This window comes from Pteropus vampyrus, unplaced genomic scaffold, assembly GCF_000151845.1.
Source record: "Pteropus vampyrus isolate Shadow unplaced genomic scaffold, Pvam_2.0 Scaffold311, whole genome shotgun sequence".
Taxonomy (NCBI): domain Eukaryota; kingdom Metazoa; phylum Chordata; class Mammalia; order Chiroptera; family Pteropodidae; genus Pteropus; species Pteropus vampyrus.
In genome coordinates, this window is record NW_011889092.1 from 584,930 (window position 1) to 610,582 (window position 25,653).

At 36.7% G+C, this 25,653-nt stretch overlaps 3 protein-coding genes across 8 annotated transcripts in view; 1 reads left to right on the forward strand and 2 right to left on the reverse strand.

Annotated features, from left to right (window-relative positions):
- PAAF1 (proteasomal ATPase associated factor 1) overlaps positions 1–18,097 on the reverse strand; it is a 37,916-nt gene extending 19,819 nt beyond the window's left edge. Inside the window, exons 1-6 of one of the 3 annotated variants that reach the window (XM_011377372.2) lie at positions 17,996–18,097; positions 16,464–16,504; positions 10,130–10,233; positions 6,761–6,850; positions 1,363–1,461; positions 557–707 (exon numbers count right to left, since the gene is read on the reverse strand). In XM_011377372.2, the coding sequence (XP_011375674.1) occupies positions 557–707; positions 1,363–1,461; positions 6,761–6,850; positions 10,130–10,233; positions 16,464–16,504; positions 17,996–18,042 (532 nt within the window). In that variant the 5' untranslated portion in view covers positions 18,043–18,097. Of the gene's footprint in view, positions 1–556; positions 708–1,362; positions 1,462–6,760; positions 6,851–10,129; positions 10,234–16,463; positions 16,505–17,963 lie in introns of all 3 variants that reach the window. The other 2 variants (XM_023521645.1, XM_023521644.1) reach the window with 2 other exon arrangements.
- An 81-nt stretch (positions 18,098–18,178) lies between these two features.
- LOC105303638 (cytochrome c oxidase assembly factor 4 homolog, mitochondrial) lies at positions 18,179–21,223 on the forward strand. Of its 4 annotated transcripts, none has more exons than XM_011377374.2 (2): positions 18,179–18,307; positions 20,378–21,223. In XM_011377374.2, exon 2 carries the CDS (start codon positions 20,390–20,392, stop codon positions 20,642–20,644), a length of 255 nt encoding a protein of 84 aa, XP_011375676.1. In that variant the 5' UTR covers positions 18,179–18,307; positions 20,378–20,389; the 3' UTR covers positions 20,645–21,223. The 4 variants fall into 4 exon arrangements, with proteins under 4 accessions (XP_011375676.1, XP_011375677.1, XP_011375675.1 ...); XM_011377375.2 differs by having other exon boundaries at positions 18,182–18,399; XM_011377373.2 differs by lacking the exon at positions 18,179–18,307 and adding an exon at positions 18,408–18,565.
- Positions 21,224–23,020: 1,797 nt separating this feature from the next.
- Positions 23,021–25,653, reverse strand: part of MRPL48 (mitochondrial ribosomal protein L48) — a 45,776-nt gene continuing 43,143 nt past the window's right edge. The window contains exons 7-8 of the mRNA XM_011377377.2: positions 24,337–24,426; positions 23,021–23,327 (exon numbers count right to left, since the gene is read on the reverse strand). Coding sequence (XP_011375679.1) covers positions 23,253–23,327; positions 24,337–24,426 — 165 coding nt within the window. The 3' untranslated portion in view covers positions 23,021–23,252. The remainder of the gene's footprint in view (positions 23,328–24,336; positions 24,427–25,653) is intronic.

Here is a 25,653-nt window from a genome sequence, read left to right on the forward strand (position 1 = left end):
AACACTGCAATTAAGGATAAAACATCACTAAATTATATTTTTTTCCCCAACAAACCAAGCAATCAGTTACAAAAGGAACCACAACCTGATATCAACTGGTTATATGGTCAATCCATTTTTAAAATCTGAACTGTGATTTAAATCCATGAGAATCAACGGTCAGTACCACACTCTAACTCTGATGTCTGATGATGCAGCCATTTGCCATCAAGCTTTTACCATTACCTCAGCCAAAAGACCAGTAATGAGAAAATGTGGCACACTTCTCTAACTCTTTTTCTAAGCACACAAGTAGATGATCTCCTGAGGAGGATTTTTTTTTCACTTTTCAGTTGTGAATAACAACTATCTGTGTAAGAAGGTTAGTTCTAGATAGCAATAACAAGAATGGGTAACAAAGGAATTTCTAATCCTTGGGGAAACAGCAGCTCATTTAAATGGCCAGTTGAATGAATTATTTCTATTTTGGTGGAAAACAAGCTTCTGTTTCTATCTTTTTACTGATTCATCTTTGGGAATCATTAGAGAAGTCTTCTGGAGAAATCATCCTTCATACCTCCTTTGTGACCTTTGAAGGTTACCACGCAGCTAGCATCTTCAGCTGACCAGATCTTCAACTGGGCGTCCATTCCCCCACTCAGAACCACAAGGCCTGATGGGAAAAACCTGCAACAATTCACATCAAACACATGTCCTTCCAATACTCTCTGGAAAAACAAAAGAAAATTCCATGCTAGTTCTCCTGTTCATCCTTTGATGTTCTCTAACCCTCCATATCCTTGGTCCCTTAAATAAAATATCTACATGCTATATCCACATGCTGGGTCTGAAACTGAGGAGGTCTAAAGGATCTCTATAGCTCATTTGTCCACCAGGTAACGTTCTAAGAGCTGTGGGCTCCCTTTCCAGCACTGGCTACAGAGATTGTGGATTTGAATGCCACAGCTTTCACAGCCATCCCTAAGTCTAGTTCCACATATAAAAAGCTGAAGAGGCTTGAGGACTCTTATTCACCTCTTCTTAAAATCCTCTGTATAGTTGAGGGGCTCAGTTATAAACTCGGTGTAACAGCCTAGCTACTCTGTCTTAGAAACCAATTACTGAAGGCAGTTCTTACCAAGGGACCACCCACTTAAGACAGTTACTAGGCTGGCTCCTCCACTGTTCTAGTCTCAATTTGTTCTAGCAAATCACCAAGCCTGAGGATGTTTCTTAGATTAGCACATAAAAGAACAAAGATTCACGGAAGTACAGTGGCACTACATTTTTAGAATGGGCTACTCTTCTTTCCATGACCCAGTCTAAGGTTTCTTAGACCACCCTTCATGTACAAGACTCTAAAAGTATATCCAAAGCCTTTACTCTGAGCTCTCCATTGGAAGCCTGCCAGATCTTCATGGTCCCATCAGCACTAGAAGACACACCAAGGCCTCCACCACTGGAAATGTCCAGGCATGTTATCTGTTCAAAATATAAAACCACCAGTGTTACAAATAATGAAAAGCTCATCTTCCCTCGATATATGGTATAAACCTCCCCTGTTTCATACTCTTCTAAGACTTCTTCAAGCTTATGCTTCCCAACACTAAGGGTATATGTTTCATGTGAAAGCTGCCTTACTATCACCAATCTCTCAATGAGGCTAGAGCCAATACCTTCTATTTCTCAAAACAAAAAGATATTCTTATAATCATTTATAGTCTCCTGCTTCCGCTAAAAAGTTTTCTCTATCCTCATATCATTTCCATAGTTTACATCTTTTGTTATTTTATTTTAAAATTAAGATATTTCTTTGCATTCTTAGGAACCCACTTACACAAAAGACAGTCTTCCAAGATGTACCAGAAGGATTCAAAGAAAAGCAAAGATGCTTCCAATTTACTATTTCACATTCTCTCTGTAAAATCCTCATTATGTGCATGTGCATATTTCAGAACAAGTAAAAGAGAATTCCCAGTTTCAATATTAGCAATCTCTTCATGCATTAGCAATGATCAGACTGCCAAGTCTCTTTCATATACATACATGCATACATAATCCTTTTTATTAAAAAACACCCAGCTGCAAAAATTCCAGAAACGTAGGATTGAGATATATAATCCAAGACATATTTCCAGCAATAATAATTCCCATGTGACATAATTATTAAGAAAAAAGTAGAGGCTTTGGCTTTACTTATCCAACCTTTCATTTTACTTCGTTCTATGCCATTTAAGCCATAAGGAATAAGGTTGGCAAGAAATATCAACCCTAACACTTTGAGACCTTTTCTTCTTTATTTTGGTTCCTCAGAATAGACTGTTAATTGTGGATCCTTTAATTTTAAGGATTCTTATTTATGTCACATTTTATCATTTATAAAATATTTTCAAATATATTATATCATTTGATCCTCATAATAATCCCATTTTACTCCTGGCTTCCCACGCATTGCTGGGCATTGGAGACACAGAAGTAAATTTGACAGAGCCCTGCCTTCACATTCTAGTGTAGAAGACATATCTCTCAGATCTACTTTTCTTTTCTAAGACCACTGCTCCCACTATAATCCTGGGTCTTAAGTCTGACTACTTGTACTGTCAATCCTTTCAACTCTATGTCTAGCTCCCCAATTATGTGATGAGCTCTGTAAGTGTAAGAACCACATACAGCACTTTCTTACACAAATCACAGGCATGGTAACTACTCAACAAATACCAAATGACAGCAGTTTGGGAAGAAGGATGAAGTACCTCATCAATACTAGATAGGAAAGTAAAGCCATCTGACCTATACCAACAAGACCAACTACTGTCCTCATTCGCAGGGTCTTAGAAATGACATATTTAAACACTTTCCTACTCACTCTGAAATCAATTTAATCCCTGCAGCAACATAGCTCAACCTCTTTCCCAATTCAAGTGGCATCTATCCAACTGCCCACTAGGAATCTACCTTTGGCTTTATAGTGGAGATCTCAAACTTCACATATCCAAACCAGAACTCTTATTTCGCCCTGTATAAACCTATACAACTGGTAAATGGCATCACAGTTTACCCACTTCTCAGGCCAAAATTTTTGGAAGTATCCCAACTCCTCATTTTCTCTCATATATCATATTCAAGCCATTAGCAAATCCTGTCTGGCCCCATACCCACAGAATGTAAGCTCTACACCACAGTTTTATTCATTGCTATAGCCCCAGAGCCCAGAAGAGTACCTGGAATATAGTAGGTAATTAATAAGTGCATGAATCATCTAATAATGAGCTCAAATAAGAGAAAGGGAAAATAAGATAGAGAAAAAGGGCACAATTGGTCATTTGAAAAAAATAACCTACTTTTCAAAAGGTAAGTGGTTTTCCCAACTCCCCCAAGGATTTCATCACTTCTCCAGTAGTCTTCTGCACTATGTTCATATAGTGTAGTGACTTTCAACCAGGGGCATATTTGCTCCCTAGAGGACATCTAGCATTGTCTGGAAACATTTTTAGTTGTTATAACTGGGGGTGGAGTCCCACTGGCAACTGGTAGGCAGAGGTCAGAGATGCAGCTAAACATCCTACAGTGCATTAGAACGGCCTCCTACGATAAAGAATTATCCAGCTCAAAATGTCAAGAGTGCCAAGGTTGCCAAGGGTGAGAAACTCTGATATATTGTATTACATTCTCTCAGTTAATGTACTGTTCCTGGAGGGGACAGGGCTATCCTGTTATTTATCTGTGTTACATATCTTTGGGGCCCTAGTACTTAGATCTAAAAAGTAATTAAGTATAAACTATCCATGTCTCCCAAAGTGACAGAAAACTGAAGAGTAGATTTAGGTCATACCAGCTGTCTCCAGCCTCCAAACTTTTATTAAAGAAAAAGAAGAAAGGGAACTAACATTTACTGAATAGCTATTATGTGCCAAATGTGTAACACACTATCCTCATACAATACCCTCAACAATCTATAATACATTATCCTATTTTTCAGATGAGGAATTTGAGTTTTAAAAGATGATTAAGTAATTTCCCCAAAGTAGCAGAGCCAGTATAGAAACCTAGATCAGAGTCTATCTATTCTTTAGTCACAGCAAAAGAACAGACAGATCAATGGAACAATCCTAAATATTAGATAAAGATGAAAATTCAAGCCAGTGAGATAAAGAATGGAAAACTTTATAGTGCTGTGACATGCTAACCATTTCAAAAAGAATGAGTTAGATCCCTACTTCAAACCAAATAACGAAGTTTGAGATGTAAAAAATATAACATAACAATTCAAAAAAAACCACTATATTTATCATTTTTAATTAACATTTATATTGTGCTTTCTATGTTCCAGACCTAATTCTGTTTCAATCCTTTTAACAACCATAAAAGAAAAATATTTATTTTTACTCCCATTTACAGATAAGGAACCTGTGGCACATGGAATTAAAGAAGTAGACTAAAGTCGCACAGTTAGCAAGAGACAGAACCAAAATGTGAATCCAAAGAGACAAATCCAATAAGTCTGTCTCTAGAGTTCATGCTCTTACTCACTATGTTGAGCAATTAGAAGTGAACATACATATATGTAAAATCATGAACTACCCTAAGCAAGACTCCAAAGGCAGTTACCATAAAGGAATAAGCTGATAGGTGTTATTATCTAGAAATATTTTTTAAAAAAGAAAAAAGAAATATTAAATATATGTATGTCGAAAGACACAATAAGCAAACAATAAGCTAGAAAACTATCCGTAAACTATATGGCAAAGGATCAATAACCTTAATATAAGAGCTCTTACTAATAAAGAAAAAAACTCACACTTCGAAAAATGGGAAAATGACATAAAGAGAGGACAATAAATATATAAAAAGTGGCCAATCCAATGATTAATCAAAGGAATGCAAATTAAAATAACAATGAGTCTACAGCCATGCTACATGCCCGATCCTGTCTGATCTGGAAGCTAAGCAGGGTTGGGCCTGGTTAGTACTTGGATGGGAGACCACCTAGGAAGACCAGGTGCTATAGGCGTAAAAAAAAAAAAAATTAAAAAAAAGTCTAAAATAACAATGAAATACCATCAAATTGGCAAAACTTCAACCTCTAATACACAGTATTGACAGAGTATGTTAGGTCAGACTGGTAGAAAAAAGCAATACAGTAAAAGACTATAGTAGATAGATCAATTAATAGCAGTAGATTAATTAATCAAAAAATTCAGTTAAAGTAGGAAATAATAAAAAATGATGCATAAATACCTACATTTTATTTTAACTCAAACGTATAATTACACATCGAAATTCACTAACATTTTCATTAGTCTGCTGATGACTACAAGGAAGCTTCCCCTTGACTTTCTTTTAATAAACTATAACCAAAAGGCACACTTTACAAGTTCTAGTTTCTTTAAAGCAAAGCAAATCTTTATTCACACTTACAAAGCAATCTAAGAGCAAAAATTCGCCTAGGTTTTTTAAAAAAATCTTTCCCCTAATATTTTGCATTTATCTTGCTCACACATACTACAATAGACATAATCACTCTCTGCCTTTTCGCACTCATATTTCATTGGTTTAACATATTTAATTGATAAGATAATTTCAAAAACAATATAACTGGCATTGCAACTGACTCTTGGTAAGCATTCAATTTAACCAGTAGTGTTAGAAGTATGCAGACCTCAGAGAAGAGCTTATGAACTGGGAATACGCTGTGAGGATCAGCCGCTGTTTTACAGAGGAAATGCAGGGCAACAGTTGACTCAATAAATCAGTTTAGTGGAAGTCAGTCAGAATATACCAAAAGCCTTATAATTTGCATCCCCTGTGACTCAGTAATTCTACTTTCACAAATGTACTCTAGTTTCTTCCTACCTTTGGGAGCAAAGGGTTAGCTATATCATCAAAATAAGAATTCATGAAATTGGAATACCTGAATGTCCAATAATGTAAGATTGGAAAAATTATAGTAAAATCATAGAGTACTATGCAGCTCTTTAAAAAATGTACAGAAAGAAGTATATAATGATGCATAGAAAGATGCATAGAAAGATGTATATAACATAGAATGATGTATATAATATATTATTAAGGAATAAAAAGCAAGTTATAAAATAGCATATAGTATAAAAACCTATTGTGATAAAATATTTAAAGAAAAATCAAATTAACCAATGATACTTAAAAATCAGCATGATGCTGGAACACAGTAGTTCACAATAGTTATCTTTTTTAGGTTATAGAAATATGAGTGATTCATTTTCTTTCATGTTTCCTAAGTTTTTATCACTAAAAGTATGTTTTGCAATAAGGGGAAAAAATAACTATTGTTAAAAATGTACTATACAATAAGTGGAAGGCTTTAATGTAATCAGTTTATACACCTATTTCTCACTTTTGCTTCCGAAAGCCCATGGTAGTAGAAAGGGCTTTAATCAGAAAGACCTTTGAAAGTTATTCCTCAATAAGCTATACTTGGGAAAATGTCCCTGTCCTATAGGAAAAGGGACAGAAATATGTGCAGTGAGTGGCAAATTATGCAAATGTCAGCTACTATCATCATCATCCAAAAGCCAGTAAGCAGCTCTGCTAAAACATATATAAGGAAATTTTCTTTCAAAATTCCTTTCTCTAAGATTACCATTGAGTGGATTTATATACATATTCTAGTCCTAAACATCACACTTCATCAACTATGTTATCTAAAAATGTAAATGAAAGAAACATTAATTATAAATGTTTATAGCACTAGACAAGCAGATAAAATATTAACATGCTATTCTCATTTTATCAAAATACTTACACTCTTTGCATGAATTCTGGAAAAAGTAGTGTATGGTGCCAAAAACTTCGAAGATGAATTTTCCTTTGGACATGAAATATGAATGCTTTTCTAAACAGAGCAAGAAAGATGAAATACATCAGTAAAGTTACTCCAATGGAAGTAAAGCCTCTTAAACAAAACATGAGGACAACAGAAAATTTTCATCTTTAAGTGTTTCCTCTCTAATCCTCCTTCCCCAGCCCATAGAAACTATCACCTTTCACTACAGGGGCTGCAATATAATTTGCTATCGCTGAGATGCCATGATCTTTTTATGTTGAACTGCCCCAGAGAAGACAAACCAACACTAAGATATAACTGACAAACATGAGAGCATTAATTTTTAGAAGAAAGTCTAATACCAGTATGTTTAATTAGCAGTGGGACAAGGCCTGGGGCCTAAAAGACTAACTGAAAGTAAACTTGCTGCCTATAAGGACTTTCAGAAAAAATGTTAAGACTACTGACATCTAGTTAGCAGAGAAAATCGGTAAAGTAAATTATGGTACACTTTTACAACGTCTTACAAGAGTGGTTAGGCTTGTAGTACCCCTTCCCACCTAAAACTTAAACTGACTGTAGTAAATAGACTGGTTATCATCACAGTCATAGCTGTATTACGATCCCCTAGGTGTTCTGTCTAGTCATTATCACGTATCTTTCAACTATTATATCAAGATAACACTGGTGACATAGTAGGAAATTATACCTAGAAACAATGTTAGGGTCAGGTGACATGAGTTGCTAAAGGCAGCCTTTGTAACCATCACAGGTAAGTATGCTGGTGTTTCCAGGTAGTATGTGTAGGCAGAGGTATAAAAGACTTGTACATATCTCCCATACAGAGCTGAGGAGCTGCACTCACCACATGGCCCCTAACCTGTTATCTCTTACAGTTTCTGGAAATCGTGCTGGGTAATGCAAATGTCTTCAATAACCAAAATATTCTGAACCTCTTTATAAGGCTAATTTATTTACAACAAGCAGAGGCCTCACAGTTCATTAGAAAGAACAGTTTCAAATTAACATGCTCTTATTACAGATCTTCTATTCCTTTAAAAAGACAAGTAGAATATCTATACAAACAGTATTTTCTTAGCCAGCATATTCATGCCTGGGTGTCTACAGGCCTTTCATTAAATTGAGTTTTTGCTTCTAACCGCATGACAAAGCCCATACAGCTGCCAGAGAGCTGACCTATGTTTAGCGTCAGCTAAACTCTCCTGGCTAAATATTCATACCAAGCGAGGACACAAGGGCTCTGAGGGCTTAGGGTTCAGGCCTCTATAAGCATTGGTTTGCTCTCAGAAGACTTCATTCTGGGGGGCTAATTACATGAAAGATTTCAAGAATCAGCCACTACACTAATTCATGCATTTTTCCTGCTTATGAATCCTGCATTTCAACCTTTAATCCATAAAAAGACTATGAAGGAAGATAAATGTTGAACTACCTTCCACTGTCAGCAGTAGAGAATCATGTTGTTATTTAAAATAATTTAAAGAAAAGCTGCAGGAGATATCAAAACAAACAGAACAGACAAAATTCAGGGGTGGGACATGGAGTTTGAGTATTCTACACTATAATAAAATTCAAAGTCAAACTTTTTGTCCTTTAGGATTAGGTTTTTAAGCATATTGACAGATCTGTTTAAAAGAACAAAGTAGCAACATCAAATAACAAAATGACTCATGGCAGTTAGGAAACAAATGACCGCTCAACCATAAGCACTTACTGTCTGACTCAGCAGGTATACAGTAGAAATTAGCAATCATGTTGGAAGATTAGGATTGTATCAGAGCCTGAGTATGAAGGGAAGAAAGGAAGTCAGCACCCAGGCTATGGATGGACACTGGTGAAATACTTGGGGAAAAATGAAGGCTTGCAAGGTGGTGTTATACCTGGAGTTAATAAAACTTGGTTTCAATTCCAATATATAGTCTAACTACTTTTGATTATTAAGGGTAATCAGTCTGACTATTTATCTGCAAAACAGAAATTTAAAATGCCAATTCCAAAGGACTATTTTGATAAAAAATTCATTTTTGTAATATCTTACAGTTTCATTCATATGTAGTCGCACACCTACTAACTAGCCTATGAGGTAGAATATTATCTTTTTTATAGATGAGGAAACTGAGGCTCAGGGAAATAAGTTATTTGTCCAACATTATATTGCTAGTGAGTGTCAGAGTTAACTAAGAGCTGGACTCAGATCTTCTGACACTTTCTACGATACCACAGGTATTTATGAAAAATAAATATAAGATATATAATAGCATGTAGCCTATTACCTTGCACAGAGGGTAATGAATGAATATTTGCTTAAAATCTTATGTAAAGAAGAAACCATTCTCTATTCTTGTCAGTATATCAGAAATATTTTACAATTAGAAAAGTTTAATTACACACATTAAAAAAAGGAACAAAAAAAAAGGAAAGGCTGGTTTACCCTTTGGGAATCATCTCACCAGAAGATACTGACTGCAGCCATCAGAATGAGTAAGGAAAGTCAGATCAGGGGTTCTGCAACACTTAGTTTGGCCATTTACTCACCTCAAAGACCAAGTAGAAAAACTATTAAGTACTATTAATATAGGTCTTCACCAAGGCCCAACCAGACACATAATGCTATACTGTATGACATGGTAGGTACTAGCCACATAAGATTATTCAGTACTTAAAATGTAGCCAATGCAAATGAGGAACAGAAATTTAAATTTTATTTAAAGTTTAATTTAAAAACTGATAATTGATCCAGTTATTGAAAAACGTTTTAAGTATGTTTGGAACTACTTGGGTATGTGAATCTATGTTTTCAACTGTAAATTTTATAAAACCCAAATATATATCAAGTATTTCCAATAAAAAATTAGAGTCTAAATTGAGATGTTCCTTAAGTGTAAAATATACACAGGATCTCAAAGACTCAATAAGGAAAAATTAATGTAAACTATCTCGTTAATAATTTTTATATTAATTATAGTTGAAATAATATTTTAGATATCTTGGGTTAAAAAACTATTATTAAAATTCATTAGAATTAATATATTATTAAAATTAACTTTACTTGTTTCTTTCTACCTTTTTTATGTGGCTACTAGAAAATTTTAAATTATACATGTGGGTCACATTATTTATCTGTTGGACAGCAGTGGTATAAGGGAAGTAAGACAAAGTTTGCATCTAAAAGTATATGTAAAACTACAAAAGAAAAAAAAACTCTTGACATGAAAGGCAGTAAAAACTGTGACTACTGTTACATAGACAGTATAAATATCTGAAGTATATATATAGGTACTACCATAGCTTTGGACACAGTGCCATCTAGAAGACAAAATAACCTACCTTGTTTATTTCATTCACAATAAAGCCTTCTGAAGCTGTGACCTCTGGGATGCCATCAAGGCCAATTCCTTGACAAGTCAGGCTGCCATATAAAGTTGGTTTCCCTATATAGCAGAAAAGAAGCATGTGTCCAAAAAAAATAAGAATTTAACATTTTTCTCCTCAAGGACCCAATTCAGGCATCTGTATAGACGGTAGAAAATTGACTCATGAAAGAAAAGCAGGTACCTGTGTTAAAAATGAGGCAAAGCAGAAAGAGCATTAGCCTAAGCAAACCTAATTTAGGAGGGAATACACTCAAGGGCTACAAGCTAGGGAAAAAAAATTTAAAGATATAATATAGCATTTGTAGAGAAAGCTACTAAAGTAATCTCAATCTCAGTTTTACTGACTGTGAAATGAAATTCTTCCAGGATGAACTGTGAAGATCGACATGAATATATGCATTTATCCACAGTATACACACATAATACATAGTAAAGAGTTAAGTTTCATTAATTTGGAAAATGTGCTTAAGAATACTGTTTTTGCTAACTAAGATATTATCCTATAAATAAATATATGCAGATGGTAGAATGGAATTCAAAACAACTTTATTCTTATTCTGCACCTTATGTATACACTTCTGTAACAGTTCGTAACATGTTGTTTACATTTCTGACCTTCACACTAGACTGTGAAGTTCTTGAGCTCAGAAACTAGCAGGTTGCTAGAAACTATTCAGCAAATAACTGTTGCACCAAACTGAAATTCAAAGAATAAGAAAGAAGTAAAAACCATCAAGCATTCACAAAGAATAGGAGGGCTTCCTAGAGAGGGTGGGACTTGAGTAAAACCTTGAAAAAAAAGGTAGGACTAGTCAAAAGATAAGGAGAAGGAAACTTCAAGTCAGGGAGGGGGCATGTCAAGAACAAAATAAGGCAGAACAAGGGGAAAAGAGGGATCAATTAATATATCAATTTGGTTACAACAGTCTGGCCCTCGTAGTATATCATTTCAGTCAATCTCCTGTGAGCACACTCAATGATCTCTCTACATTTGCAAAATCACTGAAATAATCTCGGGGTTTTTTTTCTATATAATAGAACTGGTTTTAATTCAACCTTCTACATTTCTACATGCAGGCTGCTGATTGCTGCTACAGAAAAGGACACAATTGTGGAGACTGGCACCACTACAATTCATGTTTCTAAACTCTGCACACTTTTGCAGTTCTTTTGCCTCTTCTATTCCCCATAGAAACCAATTCTCATTACATCTATCCTGCCTTCAAAACCTTCTTATTAGTCAAAAAGTGGAAACAACTCAAATGTCCATCAATTGATGAATGGATTAAAACTGTGGTGTATCCATCAAAAGACATAAGGTGCCTGAATGGATAAGAAAACAAGACCTATAAATACACTGCCTACGAGAGATCTTCGATCAGAAGATACATAGAGACTGAAAGTAATAAACATATAGGGATGGAAAATGATACTTCATGCAAATGGAAAATAAAAAAAACTGGGTTAGCAATATTCACACCAGACAAAACACACTTTATAACAAGAGATAAGGAACCAGTGATTCCATTTTGGGGTATTTATCCAAAGAAACACAAAACACTAATTCAAAAGACATATACATCCCCATGTTCACTGCAGCTTTATTTATAATAGCTGAGATATAAAAGCTACTTCAGTGTCCACTGATAGACAAATGGATAAAGAAGATGGGATACATATACCCAATGGAATATTACTCAGTCATAAAGAGTGAGATCTTGCCATTTGTGATATTATGGATGGACCTAGACAGTATTATATTAAGTGAAATAAATCAGACAAAGACAAATACCATATGACTTCACTTATATGTGGAATCTAAAATATAAACAAACAAAAAAGGAACAAACTCATAGATACAGAGAACATTTTGATGGCTGCCAGATAGAAAGAGGCTTGGGGGAATGGGTGAAAAGGGGGGAGGAATTAAGATGTGCAAATTGCCAGTTTTAAAAACAGTCACAGGGATGTAAAGTACAGCACAGAGATTATAATATTGTTAATAATATTGTAGTAACTATGTATGGTATCAGATGGGTACTAGACTTATTGGGGTGACCACTTCATAAATTATACAAATGTCTAATCACTATGTTGTACACCTGAAATTAATATAATTTGTCAACTGTAACTGAAAAATAAAAAATTATTCTTTAAAATGTGGTGTATCCATACAATAGAATATTACTTGGCTACAAAGAGAAATGAATGCTACAAAATGGATAAGCCTTGAAAATGTTATGATAAATGAAAGACGTCAGACACAAAAGGCCACATATTATATGATTCCATTTACATGAAATGTCCAAAACAGGCAAACCCATAGAGACAGAAAGTCAATTAGTGGTTACTATGGACTAGGAGGAGGGGAAATGGGAAGAGACTGCTAAAGAGTATAAGGTTTCTTTTAGGGGTGATGAAAATGTTTTGGAATTAGATAGTGGTGATAGACACACAACTCTGTAAATATACTAAATCCACTGAATTGTATACTTTAAAAAGCTGAACATTATTGTATGTGAATTATATCTCAATAAAAGTGTTATTTTCTTTTAAATTAAAATCCTAATAGTACTTACCTTGTCGTGAGAAAGAAATAATACATATGAAAGCATCTAGCATATTGATAGCACACATTTTAATTCAATAAAACTGTTATTTTAAAAAATAAAACAAAAAACGCTCTCCTTTAAGAGCTCGCCCCAACTCCAACATCACAAAAAAAACTGAGGCTATAAGATACTCTCTATGTCCATGCCTACATATTTATTTACATCTGCACTTATACTCACCTTCTTTCATCTTAGACTTTTAGATATAATACAACCTCCTTCTCTCTCCTCTAAGACAAAGGTAGTTCAGTTAGTTCTTCTCTCCTTACTATATTTAAATTGTTTTTCAATTAGTTCTTATCTTAGAAATAAAACAAAACTCTTGACTATGAGACTTTCTAGTTATCATCCTCTACATGAATATATGCATTTATCCACAGTATACACACATAATACATAGTAAAGAGTTAAGTTTCATTAATTTGGAAAATGTGCTTAAGAATACTGTTTTTGCTAACTAAGATATTATCCTATAAATAAATATATGCAGATGGTAGAATGGAATTCAAAACAACTTTATTCTTATTCTGCACCTTATGTATACACTTCTGTAACAGTTCGTAACATGTTGTTTACATTTCTGACCTTCACACTAGACTGTGAAGTTCTTGAGCTCAGAAACTAGCAGGTTGCTAGAAACTATTCAGCAAATAACTGTTGCACCAAACTGAAATTCAAAGAATAAGAAAGAAGTAAAAACCATCAAGCATTCACAAAGAATAGGAGGGCTTCCTAGAGAGGGTGGGACTTGAGTAAAACCTTGAAAAAAAGGTAGGACTAGTCAAAAGATAAGGAGAAGGAAACTTCAAGTCAGGGAGGGGGCATGTCAAGAACAAAATAAGGCAGAACAAGGGGAAAAGAGGGATCAATTAATATATCAATTTGGTTACAACAGTCTGGCCCTCGTAGTATATCATTTCAGTCAATCTCCTGTGAGCACACTCAATGATCTCTCTACATTTGCAAAATCACTGAAATAATCTCGGGGTTTTTTTTCTATATAATAGAACTGGTTTTAATTCAACCTTCTACATTTCTACATGCAGGCTGCTGATTGCTGCTACAGAAAAGGACACAATTGTGGAGACTGGCACCACTACAATTCATGTTTCTAAACTCTGCACACTTTTGCAGTTCTTTTGCCTCTTCTATTCCCCATAGAAACCAATTCTCATTACATCTATCCTGCCTTCAAAACCTTCTTATTAGTCAAAAAGTGGAAACAACTCAAATGTCCATCAATTGATGAATGGATTAAAACTGTGGTGTATCCATCAAAAGACATAAGGTGCCTGAATGGATAAGAAAACAAGACCTATAAATACACTGCCTACGAGAGATCTTCGATCAGAAGATACATAGAGACTGAAAGTAATAAACATATAGGGATGGAAAATGATACTTCATGCAAATGGAAAATAAAAAAAACTGGGTTAGCAATATTCACACCAGACAAAACACACTTTATAACAAGAGATAAGGAACCAGTGATTCCATTTTGGGGTATTTATCCAAAGAAACACAAAACACTAATTCAAAAGACATATACATCCCCATGTTCACTGCAGCTTTATTTATAATAGCTGAGATATAAAAGCTACTTCAGTGTCCACTGATAGACAAATGGATAAAGAAGATGGGATACATATACCCAATGGAATATTACTCAGTCATAAAGAGTGAGATCTTGCCATTTGTGATATTATGGATGGACCTAGACAGTATTATATTAAGTGAAATAAATCAGACAAAGACAAATACCATATGACTTCACTTATATGTGGAATCTAAAATATAAACAAACAAAAAAGGAACAAACTCATAGATACAGAGAACATTTTGATGGCTGCCAGATAGAAAGAGGCTTGGGGGAATGGGTGAAAAGGGGGGAGGAATTAAGATGTGCAAATTGCCAGTTTTAAAAACAGTCACAGGGATGTAAAGTACAGCACAGAGATTATAATATTGTTAATAATATTGTAGTAACTATGTATGGTATCAGATGGGTACTAGACTTATTGGGGTGACCACTTCATAAATTATACAAATGTCTAATCACTATGTTGTACACCTGAAATTAATATAATTTGTCAACTGTAACTGAAAAATAAAAAATTATTCTTTAAAATGTGGTGTATCCATACAATAGAATATTACTTGGCTACAAAGAGAAATGAATGCTACAAAATGGATAAGCCTTGAAAATGTTATGATAAATGAAAGACGTCAGACACAAAAGGCCACATATTATATGATTCCATTTACATGAAATGTCCAAAACAGGCAAACCCATAGAGACAGAAAGTCAATTAGTGGTTACTATGGACTAGGAGGAGGGGAAATGGGAAGAGACTGCTAAAGAGTATAAGGTTTCTTTTAGGGGTGATGAAAATGTTTTGGAATTAGATAGTGGTGATAGACACACAACTCTGTAAATATACTAAATCCACTGAATTGTACACTTTAAAAAGCTGAACATTATTGTATGTGAATTATATCTCAATAAAAGTGTTATTTTCTTTTAAATTAAAATCCTAATAGTACTTACCTTGTCGTGAGAAAGAAGGGTTGTGAGAAAGAAATAATACATATGAAAGCATCTAGCATATTGATAGCACACATTTTAATTCAATAAAACTGTTATTTTAAAAAATAAAACAAAAAACGCTCTCCTTTAAGAGCTCGCCCCAACTCCAACATCACAAAAAAAACTGAGGCTATAAGATACTCTCTATGTCCATGCCTACATATTTATTTACATCTGCACTTATACTCACCTTCTTTCATCTTAGACTTTTAGATATAATACAACCTCCTTCTCTCTCCTCTAAGACAAAGGTAGTTCAGTTAGTTCTTCTCTCCTTACTATATTTAAATTGTTTTTCAATTAGTTCTTATCTTAGAAATAAAACAAAACTCTTGACTATGAGACCTTCTAGTTACCATCCTCTCTTCTATGCAGAACCAATTTCCTCAAAAGAAAACTGTTTAAAATTCTATTTCCCATAGAAATATATTATTACATAAAGACATCAAAGACATCTGAAATGAAAAAAAAATCAGTAAAACAAAACTTTCTCACAAATTTAGAAAGAATTTTTTTTTAAATGTTACTACACCATGCAAATTAATGGATGGGAATAACACAGGAGTTTCATCCAAAGGAAAAACTGTTAAGACTTGGGAACTCTGGATATAGTGGGGTGAAGTGATTAGGTTTTACACTCTGATGTCTAGAATGATGTTAACTTAAGAAATGAGAAAATTAAGAAAGAAAACCTATTTGACAACAGAACTGCTTGGCTTCTTTTTGGATGTGATAAACTCAAGATGACATTGAGAGCTTCAAGCAGAAACAAGTAGCAAACAACTGTTCATTCTCTGCTTGAAACTGAAGAGAGGTAACGGCTAGAGCTATAGATCTAGGAATCAATATTCTAAGAGACTTGTAAGATGCATCAGCAATGTTTCGATGAATAAGTTTATGGCTTCTAAATGGAAAACCAATCTGAAGGTCTTCCCCTAGAATGAAGAAGTTGGGGTGATGTCAGTACAGCATAGACTGGGTAAGAATGTTTGAAGGCTATGAGCATGTGCAAGGAGTTTCGGCCAGGAGAGAGTAGGAGTAGTAAACCTTTTTTCTAAAGGGAATGCATATAGATTTAAAGATATTACCTGGGGGATGACAACTCAGCCAAGCCTCTCCTTCATCCTTCCTATGAAGAGAGACAAAGCCTAATTAGACTCACTCAATCGTTGAAAAGGATGCCACTGGTGCAAGTGGATAAAGAAAATCATGTAATTTCCAGTTTGGCCATACTACTTAGACATGACCTAGTCTAACATCTCATCCAGGCATAGATTATTCTAAGACAAACTTTATTTGTTGAAGAAATATTTGTGGATTAAGTGTTATGCATATATCTGTTGGTAAAATGAGGCTCATATATTTCATCAATAGGGAATTCACTATTTCTTTATAACAGCACAGCTTTGAAAAATTGAGAATTATTTTATATTTAGATATTTACTGTAAGCCAGGCCCTGTGCTAGGCACTTTGCATATAGCATCATTAATCCTCACAACAATTTAACAATATATCTTTTATTTTCCCCATGTTAAAGAAAAAACTGAAGCTCAGAGAGAAGTGACTTGCCCAATGTCACTGTTATGAAACAGGAATTGAAACCTCAGACTAGTATACAATGTTTGTGTTCTACCACCTTACAGACATTTCATGTTTTAGAATGCACTTCCCCAATCATCCATGTCGTTATCTCATCATCCTAATACTCTAATAGCAGAAAGGGCCTAGGCTTTTAAGACAGAAAGACATAGGTTGCCAGCAACTCTCAACTATCATGAGAGAGTTACATGATCTTGGGCAAATTACTTCCTGATTCTGATCCTGCATTCTCTCATAGGCGCCTGGCCCTCAATAAATGTGTTTTTCCTTTATTACTTATCATACATTCTGTGTTGTATTAAGTAATGTGTACTTTATTTTGGTCCATTTAGTAAGGTGTAAGTTTCTTAAATGCAGGAATGTTTTGCTCCTCTTCACCACTGTTTCCATTTGAAAACCTTCATTAGTAATAAGAGTTGCCATTCATGGCACTGCTGTACTCATCTTGGTGCCCATAGTAGTAACTTGCATAGTATATGTTTAATAAATATATGTTCAGTAAATTAACAGTTTCCTGTGCGTTCCCAATTAAGCTGTTAGTTTTATGAACATATGAACTGCACCGAGCATCTATTTAGGTCAGAGTCAGGACATGGTAGATGCTACACTATTTACTGAATATAATGGTCCAATATGATTACTATACCACTAGGGACCGAGGAGCATACAATGTGGTGGTGAGTACAGAGACTTCTGCCACTAGCTGACGACCAATAAATATTTGCTAAATGACTATGACTGCTCGGCCTTCTGCCTCCCACTTTTCCTATCTTCCTACAACTCATTGATCCTAGTTCTGATTCTGGGATCACACAGCGCTTATGTGTTCCCCTAGCTTCAGGTTAGCTCTCCTGGGAATGAAAAACAACGATCATGTGGGTTTGAGACTTCTCTTTCCCAGTGCTCCCTCAACAATTGATGAAGTAACCCCTATGGAAATCCTGGATTGGGCATGTCTCTCAACGAAAAGGTAACATCCGCTACCCGCCTCCTCTGTCCCGGTTCTAGGACTGGTTTCACCTGAGGGCTTGAGCCCAGTCGCTCTGAATCCTCAAAGGCGCCGCCATCTTGCCCCCGCCACAAACCTTCACCAGCCCGCCTCTTCCGCGCTTCCACGGAAGTAGGTCTTCCGAAGGGCTGCGGCGAGGACGGTGGGCGGGATCTACACCGAGAGGCCGCCAATGAAAATACGCGGTCGCTCCCTTCCCTCAACTTCCGCGTGCGCGCTCCCCACAGAGGCTGGTTCCTGGCAGGAGGGTCGGAAGAGTTCTAACTGCCCGCAAAGCCGACGTGCTGGAGTGCGCGTTCGGGGTCCTCTTGTTAACCTATTCGGTGAGCACTGCGTGCCGCGTCCTTGCACGGTGAAGCGTAACGGGCACAACTGGGGCGCGCCCAGCGGCTGTGAGGTGGCAGAGGATCCTGAGGTGATTTGGCCACTTGGATTTCTCTGCTTTCCCATCCTTTTCCATGCCTTCCTCCAGGCCAGCCTCCCGATCCAGCTGCGGACCGTTGACCTACCTAATCTTTGAGCAAGAGTCTTCTCTCTTTTTATTCCAAGAGAGACTGAAGCCGGATGTGGTGGGGACAAGAGTAAGGTAGCATTTACTGAGCCCTGTTGTATCCCATGCATTTGACATCATTATGTTAATCCTTACAGTAATTATGCGAGTTAAATACTACTATAAGGAGGAAATTTAAAAAGATTGCATGGTAAGACGTGTGCCGGTATTCGAACCCAGATTTCTTGGCTTAGGATCCAAGGCACGTTTTTTCTCCCACTGTGCTCGCTTTAAGAGGTTTGCCCCTTGCCTGTAAGGAGCTCACAGTGTATTTAGGAAGAGGCAACATGTACAGTAATAGAAACTATCATTTATTGAACTCCGAACGTGCCAGGCTCCTTACATGTATTATCTCATTTAGTTTTCAACAATTCTGGGAGGTAGATATTATCTCTATTTTTCAAGAGAGATTATTAAGTAATTTGCTCAAGGTCACCCAATGTGTCAGTGACAAAGCTAGTTTTCCAAACCAATTTTATTTTCAAAGCCCGTTTTCTCCCTCAGGTTATACTGCTTCCAAAGCAAATGCGTTTTAAGTGGGCTATTGAGTGCTTAAATCCTTTTTATGACTTCTCTGTTGCCCTCCAAATGCCTTAACATAGCTGACAAGGCCTGGCTATGATCAGATACTTTCTCATCTTGCCAGTTCAGTTCGTTTTGTTTTCTCCTCATACTACTCTTAATTCTCCAGTCATACAGAACTTTCCATTTCTCTTATATGTTAAATTGTCTCAACCCCCCTCCCCACACCCTGTTCTTCCATTAACTAGAAATATTCTTCCTTTCCATCTCTGGTTAACTTCTATTCATCTTTCAGGTTTAGAAACCACTTCCTCCAGGAAGCTTTCTCTGCCTGTTCTTGCTCTTGTCTGGATTAGGTATCACTCCTCCACTCTGTTCCCAATATGAGCTATATGTACATGCTGTCTAGTAAACTGATCTGTCCTGGTCACTCCTATATCCTCAACTCTAGCATAGTGCCTGGTACATGAGAGGTACTCAACTCTTGCATAGTGTCTGGTATGAGAGGTGATAATTTGTTGAATGAATCAGAGACACTGGAAAGGGATTATTATGATGAAGTCCTAGCTCCTTTATAGCCTGCCTCAGTGATAATTTGTTGAGTGAATCAGAGACACTGGAAAGGGATTATTATGATGAAGTCCTAGCTCCTTTATAGCCTGCCTTGGTGAAATTTGTACAAAGGCTGAGGTCATTTCTCTTCAAGCCTTTCATAAGTTCCTTTTGTATGCTATCTTCTGCTGGGTATTCTGAAGCTTATGATCTTGGGAAGACAGTCTGGACAAATATACTTCACATTAAGTACTCTCACCTCTCAGACTCATCTCTGGTCCTTTCATGCTGTATACTGTAGCCACAACTCTCCATTCCTCCCATATGTCAAACTCTACTCATATTTGGCTATTTTCCTAAGTGTTGAACTTTGTCCTTCTCTAGCGATAGAATAAGGCCAACAGGAGAAAAGAAAAAAGATTAATTTGGGGTGAATCAGAGATCACTTCTTCAGAAAGATGACATTTCATCCGATTTAAATGCCATTAGAATCCATCCATTCGAGCTTATTTAGTGTTGTGCTAAGCACTCTCAAATACTTTAGCTAACCTGTTCAGTTCAAACCATTTTACAGCACTTCTCTCTGCCAGGCCTGGTGCTGGGGGCACCAAGTTGAACCAGGCCCATTATCTGTCCTCAAATAGCTTATAGTCTGCAAAGGGAGACATATGCATAAATAGCTTATAACAGTGTAGTGGTGTTATTTATAATAGAGGAATCTTGTATATAATCATGTCCCTACTCTAACTTTGCCTCCATTGCTATCTAGAGACTCCCAAAGATGTCAACTCAAGGCCATACCTGGGTCCAACAGGTGAAGAAGGAGGGTGAGGAAGAGGACCCACTGGACCAGCTGATTTCCCGTTCTGGCTGTGCTGCTTCTCACTATGCAGTGCAGGAGTGCATGGCCCAGCACCAGGACTGGCGACAGTGCCAGCCACAGGTGCAGGCCTTCAGGGACTGCATGAGTGAACAGCAGGCAAGGCGGCGCGAAGAGCTGCAAAGGAGGAAAGAGCAAGGCAGTACCCACAGCTGAGACCCCCAAACCATCTATCCCCAGAGGATGACCTGCAGAAACTAGCACCCAGAGAGGTCATGGATGGGAGGAACAAATCCTAAACAGTGGAAGTGTGGGCCAAGAGGTATAAAACTTGGGGATAGTCTTTTGGACTGAAGTTGAGAGCCAGGCAGCCATGGGTTTAGTCATGACTGCCATAAAGAGCTGTTGTATTTTCATGGTGGGATCTCATACATCCTCACTCATCTTGTTAAATGAATATTAATTATTGACTAGTATTTGCTCTGTAAAGCAAAGAGTGGGGTTAAGGGATGCTTATCCTACATCTGGGTCAGTGTGCCAAGTACTGAGCTGATTATAGGGACATTGATTCTTACAAGTAAATTCACAATCTAAAGGTAAATTGGTTACCTAATCAGGTCTTCATTTATTTAGTCATTGATTCAACAACAAGTTTTTCTGAGACCTCATGTACCAGGCATTGTTGAAAACTGATGTGATGAATAATATCTCTGCCTTCATGTTGCTTAGTCTAGTTTGAGAAATAACACTGGAACAACTAATTCCTGACAGTGATATAAATGATTTTATCTTTCAGAAGTTGTTATGGGTGTTTTATTCAGTCTAATGGAAGGAAAAAAGCAAATGAGAAGACAAAACATGTGCCTCTCTTATGCCAGAATCTGTTGAATTAACAGATGCAGAGTCTGACCTCAGCATACCCCTAACCCAACAAACACAATGTTGGCTTGACATTTAAAAAGTACATTTAACATAAAATACAGATATTCTGCTTTTGAAAAATAGAGAAGCTGTCAACATGGAGCTTATATTCCTACTTGACAACAATTTGCTAGAGCTGAATAATGATTTCTCTTTTAGGTGGTTGTGTTCTCTGGTTCATAAGTTACCACCACTTCTCATTTGGTTTCCATGGAACTACATGGGGTGGTGTGTGTATGTGTGTATACATGTATTTATTCACCTTTTTATCTTCATGTCACTACACATCTCCCAACTTTACATTCATCCATTAGCTGCTGCTCTTTTATCCTCCCCGAAGGAGACTCAGCAATGAGCAATTCTACAACCAAAATATCAGTCCTCACCTGGAAAACTCTGCCCATGTACCCAGTGGGATTCACTTAGAAGTCCTGGCCTGCTGAACCTTCAATTTAAATTCAGAGCAGCATTTGAACTAAGGGCACCTGCTATCTTGACAGCCCTCCCTTAGTGTTAGACCCTGGGAGAAAATCTGAGTTTCCTCTTGTTGCCTTTGGAGACCAAGGCAAAAGAAACTTAAATAACTTAAGGACTGAAACTGATGAGTTTCAGAAAGTACATGGAATACTAAGAATGCTCTGAGTTCCCACAAACCTCTACGTAGAGATATCCCACAGAAGCAGTGGGGTACAGGGTCTGTCACCATTAGTTGTGTGACCCTAGGAAGTCACCTCATCTCTCTAAACCTCAGTTTCTCCATTGTAAAACTGCGATAATACCATTAACCTCAAGGATAATCTGTATAAAGTTTATAGCATAACAAGGACTCAATAAATGTGAGATGTACTCACACGCTCTCAAATACATGCAATCACACACATTTTCACACACACAGATACCATACACATGCACACTCATATACACCCTAAAAAACTGGTGTGAGTTTTAGAGCTAATGCAGTACCTAGCACAGGGTCTAGTTCAATAAGTGATAGCTATTACATACAAAAGTATGAATGTCCTAATGCTCAGAATAGGAAAAACATTAGGGGTTACTTAGACTAGTGGGTGTCAAAAAGGTAACCCTAGACCAGCAGTATTATCAGCATCACGTAGAAACTTGTAAAACCTGCAGATTCTGGGCCCTCACTCAAAATCTAAATCAAAAAATTGGGCAGTGGAGTCTAGCAATTTGTGGTTTTTTTTTCTTTTTTGTAGTTTTTTATTTTGAAAGTTTAAAATTTCTATTTAAAGTCTTTAAAATGTTTAGAATTCTATATTTTCATAATATATCAGTGGTTAGTAATTTGTATTTTAAAAAGCCCTCCAGGTGATCCTGATGCATGCTTAAATTTGAAGACCAATGACTTAGATCAGGGTTTGACAAACTGTTTATAAAAGGCCACATAAATGTTTAGCTTACAGTCTCTGTCACAGCTACTCAACTCTTCCATTGTAGTATGAAAGCAGCCATAGACAATATGTAAATGAATGAGCTCTGGTCCAGTAAACCTTTATTTACAAAAGCAGGCAATGAGCTTTTGAAACTAGACAGAGGTGGTTGTACAACATTGTAAATGTATTAAATACCACTGAATTGTTCACTTTAAAATGGTTAGTTTTGTGGTATGTGAATTTCACCTCAATAAATAAGTTCTAAAAAGAAACAACGCCCATTACCAGCATATTTTTATTAAATGGAGGATACCTGGGGTTGGCTCAGAGGAAAGTAGTGACAATTGGTAAACACGCTTCCACAGAGGAGACAAGGCATTCCTGGCTATGGGGATGAGTATTTAAGATATCTAAGGGTCAGAGTCTCCTGCTTAACTTTGACTACCCAGGAAGCTCTTTCTCTTGGCACTCAATATCACCAATGCTGGCACGAAAGAGTCTACAATGAACTAGTTCAACTTGGCCAACAGTTCTTCCAGCTCTGGCCGAGCTTTGAACCTTCCCTTGAAGTCTTCTTCAGTGTGCTGGGAAGAAAAAAACATGGGAATTACTACAGAGCTTTCAGTTACTCACATATGCACAGCATCAAAAAGGATCCATAAGCCAGCTCCATAGAGAATGAATCGGATTCAACTAACTTTTACTGAGTACTCTGTATCAGACTTGTATTAGGTACCAAAGATTCAAAGCTGAATTGGACTTCCTCCCTGCCTTAAACGAACTTACAGTCTGGTAAGAGAAGACAGACTTATAAAGAACTAATGTCAGAATGCTATAAGTATCACAAAAGAAACACTTAAAAGAGGGAGAATGCCAAAATTTTCCATTACAATAGGAAATAACAGACATTGGGACTGAAATATTTCAAGTCAGCATGACAAGCACATTTTTGCTTGTATACAGACCTATGTGAAACCCAAATAACAAGCAGAGGCTTAACAAGCTTAACAAGACTCAGGACAAGGGAGCTAAATGAAGCATATAGTATCAGTTAAGATGATCTGTATCTTGTGTCATAAGGATCACCTTGGCAACAGGACCCAAATATTCAGTATTTAGGCTAAGGTTCCTAATGTAGTCCAAGTTTTCCATGCCAAACTTCCTTCTGAATGGATGGCATTTTTTACCAAATATATTCAGTCAAGCTCCAGTCAAGCCTTGAAGATCCAGGAACCTTCTCTCTAATGTACATTTTCCTGTTTATGTTCTGATTAGTTATACTGTATGTGATCTTAAACCATGTTCCTTCTGCTACACAACTGCCTGAAGGGAGGGAATTCTGGGGTGGAATAGGCTCACACCTAACATCAGGATGCTGTGATGGAGTTCAGCTTGTGGTTCATAAAGCATCATCCCTGAAGAGCCAAAATAATGATCACAGTAATACCAGCTTGAACACATTTCCTGATTATGATCTGGGCTAAATTATCCACATTTCTTTACTGTTTCTAAAGCCAGGCAGTCTAGATTCTCTCAACTATATTTTGAGTACAGGTGGGCCACCAGGGGGCCTCTTCTAAAACTAGCACCTACCTCCTTCACTGACAGTTTGACTCCTTCAGGAAGATTGCTTTGGATTATTTCCAAGAAAATCTCTGCAAATGTAGCACTCAAACCGCTGATCTGAAAAAGGAAAGAAGATACTCTAAGAGGCACTGAAAGCTAGGTGATTGGGGAAACATGGCACGAGCTCAAATGTGAGGGTCCTTGGAGCCCAGCCTTTACTGGATTTCTCTTGCTATCTGCCAAAGTGTAGCCCAGCCTTTACTGGATTTCTCTTGCTATCTGCCAAAGTGTCTGCTTGCTGAGATGGTCATGGCCAATATCTGCTCCTGTAGGCAATGGATGTCATAACTGGACCAAATTGGTTATCAAGTCCAGTATGACCTTTTGATTCAACTCAGATTAACCCACACAGACCAGGACCAGACCGGTGTCAGACCCTGTGCTGAGGTGAATCAGATCTGTGGTAGAAGGGCATGAAAGGGGCTGCAGAAACATTGGTGAAATACCTACATAACTTGATCAGGGGAGATCAAAGATAGCTTCCAAAAGAGGTAATATCTGGGCAGAGTCTTAAAGAAAATCAGGAGTAACCTGGGAGAATTCAACAGTAGTGGTGGGAGTTTTCAAGGCAGAGGAAACAATATTCAGTAAAATGTGGGGGCATAGCACAGTATTAAGGAATTAAACTAGGTTGTGTGGTTGGAATGAATGGGGTATAAAGAGGAAAAGCAGGAGAATCATGAAGGCCCTTAGATGCTAATCTGAAGAGTTCAAACTATATTTTATGGGCCTCAGTGGCAAAATAGATTTGTCATAAGATGTATCTCAATTTATTCCTGATAATATTTAAAGAACCAAAGATTTAAGTACTTTAATTATTTTAAAAATTAACAGATTTAAGGTGTTACTACTTTAACATTCCTCTCATTACCTTACTGATAAGTTTCTTAAGTGGATCAGAAAGGGGTGATGTCCAAACATTGAAATATTATTTGGCTATAAAAAGGAATGAAGTACTAATACATTATACAGCATGGATGAACCTTGAAAACATTATGCTAAGCAAAAGAAGCCAGACATCAAAGGCCATATATTGTACAAGTCCCTTTAAATGAAATGTCCAAAAGAGGTAAAACAATAGAGGCAAGCAGTAGATTAGTGGCTGCAAGGAGTTGAAGGGATAGGGAAAGAGGAGTGAGTGATTGCTATTGGGTACAAAGTTTCTTTTGGGGGTGATGAAAATGTTCTAATACTGGTTGTGATGATGGTTGCATGCTCTGTGGATTACTAAAGCCCATTTAATTAACATTTTAAGTGGGTAAATTGTATTGCATATGAATAAAA